The sequence below is a fragment of the Penaeus vannamei genome, chromosome 12, assembly GCF_042767895.1.
Source record: "Penaeus vannamei isolate JL-2024 chromosome 12, ASM4276789v1, whole genome shotgun sequence".
Lineage (NCBI taxonomy): Eukaryota > Metazoa > Arthropoda > Malacostraca > Decapoda > Penaeidae > Penaeus > Penaeus vannamei.
In genome coordinates, this window is record NC_091560.1 from 37448739 (window position 1) to 37451238 (window position 2500).

At 46.1% G+C, this 2500-nt stretch overlaps 1 protein-coding gene across 2 annotated transcripts in view; it reads right to left on the reverse strand.

Moving 5' to 3' along the window:
- LOC113800447 (uncharacterized) overlaps positions 1–2500 on the reverse strand; it is a 21661-nt gene that overhangs the window by 4140 nt on the left and 15021 nt on the right. For both annotated transcript variants that reach the window (XM_070128264.1, XM_070128265.1), the window contains exons 7-8: positions 1898–1973; positions 1–40 (exon numbers count right to left, since the gene is read on the reverse strand). The exon at positions 1–40 is cut by the window's left edge and continues 789 nt beyond it. In XM_070128264.1, the coding sequence (XP_069984365.1) occupies positions 1–40; positions 1898–1973 (116 nt within the window). The remainder of the gene's footprint in view (positions 41–1897; positions 1974–2500) is intronic.

Here is a 2500-nt window from a genome sequence, read left to right on the forward strand (position 1 = left end):
AGGAAGCGGAACGTCTTCGGCATGTGACGGCGGAGGTTTCCTGAAGGGATTTAGGACTGGATATTGATTCATTGGATCAGGATTATGGAATATGGGCTATTGAGACTGACGCAATGCACTGTTTATTAAAAATTTATTAAGATTGGTTAATTCAAGCATTAAGGACTGAGACATCTAAGTAGTCGATTATGGTAGGGTAAAGCGTACATGCAACTCATCTCTGTGAGTGACAGACAGTGTGGAACGTCAGAATGACCGAAAATGGAAGGTACTTTTAGAACTTGTAGCATTACAAATGATGCACGAATCGAAAAGGAAATATATGTATATGAAAACTGATTGCTCGTTCTGAATCTCTTTTAGAATGAATACTGTAACATTTACGTTTTCTGGTTGTGGTTTCTGAAACTTCTAGAAAAAAAATAAAGATAAATAATTCACAGTTTTCTCCTTCATCAAAAATACATTCTGAAGTAGTCTTTCTATACTTTTTCTTTTTCTTCTTTCTTTCTCTCCTATTCTTTTGTTTCCATTCCCTCCGTCATTCATATACAGCATCTTTTACTTTTCTTTCCATTGCCTCCGTCTTTTCTATACAGCTACGTTTTTCCTTCCTTTCTCTCTGTTTTTCCTATACATCAGTTTTTTTTCCATTCTATACAACTACGTTTTTCCTTCCTTTCTTGCTGTTTTTCCTTCCTTTCTTGCTGTCTTTCCTATAAATATTATTTTTTTCGGTAATTTTCTATATTACCTTCGCCTTTCCGATATCGACGATTTTGGTATCGTTGAATTCCTCTCACTGTCCACATTGCAAATATATAGTTTTTATTGCGCGGAAACCCCCCGTTAGCGACAAACTTGGCCCCGATAGCAGGGGAGGGCATGAAAGGTTCCAGGGAAATGCGGGGTTAAATAACACTAATAATATAACCCACAGTGAAAATAACCATGGTTATTCACATGACTTTCCATTGGAGGGGGCTGTGGACCCTGCGACCCCCCCTGGGTTTATTGCGCGGAAACCCCTCCTTAGCGGCAAACTTGGCCCCGACAGCAGGGGCGACGATGTCGGAGCGGCGGTCGGAGCGGCGGACGTAATATAGAAAATTACCCTAATAATATAACCCACAGTGAAAATAAACATGGTTATTCACATGACTTTTCATTGCAGGGGGCTGCGCCCCCTGCGACCCCCCCTGAGGGGGACTGCCGCCCCCCAACCCCCTCCGAGGACACAAAATACCCCCCACATATTCACGGCAGGATAGAGCGCACACGAACTAGATGCATCGAAAAAGGCGCAAAACCCGCCGACCCGACGAGGGCGGGTCACCGCCGCTCTTCTGTTCATAGTATACCTTGTTCATCCTGATTATACTACAATCGTATCTGTATACAATGCTGACTATGTCAAGCTTAGTATGCTGATTCAGTGGGAATGTTACGAGGTAAATATAATGTCCGCCGCTTCGAGATCGCCGATAACTGTGTAACGCTCTAGCCTGCTGGGAATACGTGGTGGAGGTTTTGTTTCCTCGGCGGGGGTTGGGGGGCGGCAGCCCCCCCCAGGGGGGGTCGCAGGGGGCCCAGCCCCCTCCAATGGAAAGTCATATGAATAACCATGGTTATTTTCACTGTGGGTTATATTATTAGTGTTATTTTACCCCTGCTATCGGAGCCAACTTTGTCGCTAACGGGGGGTTCCCGCGCAATGAAAACTATATATTTGCAATGTGGACAGTGAGAGGAATCCAACGATACCAAAATCGTCGATATCGGAGAGGCGAAGGTAATGTAAAAAATTACCTTTTTTTCTTTCCATTTCCTCCGTTTTTCCTAAACAACTACGTTTTTCCTTCCTTTTTCTCTATCTCTCTGTTTCTCTCTCCGTTACCTCTGGCCACTGCATCCGTTCCCATGATGGCGACGCTCAGCTGATCCGGCCGCGTGCCCCGCTGTCCGTGAGATTTCTGGGGGAAGCAAAGGGCCGTGCAAGGGGCATGCTAAGGGTATGGAGGGCAGGAAGGGCATGCTAAGGGTATGGAGGGCAGGAAGGGCATGCTAAGGGTATGGAGGGCAGGAAGGGCATGCTAAGGGTATGGAGGGCAGGAAGGGCATGCTAAGGGTATGGAGGGCAGGAAGGGCATGCTGGGAACCAAGGATGATAGCGAGGGAGAGCTTTGTGCGTGTGTCTGTAAGGGGAGGATGTGTGCGTTTGTGTGTTGTGTTGTGAGTGTGTGCTTAAATGCGTGCGTGTCTGTAGGGAGCGGGCATACGTGCGTATGGGCGTGTGTGTGTCTGTAGGGAGCGGGTATACGTGTGTATGGGCGTGTGTGTGTCTGTAGGGAGCGGGTATACGTGCGTGTGGGCGTGTGCGTGTCTATAGGGATCGGATATATATGTGTAATGAGTGTGTGAGACTACACCAGCAGGGAAGGAATATAAAGTTAAGTGCAACTTAAATGTTAAAGGTAAATGCATTTTATTATTTTAAAGG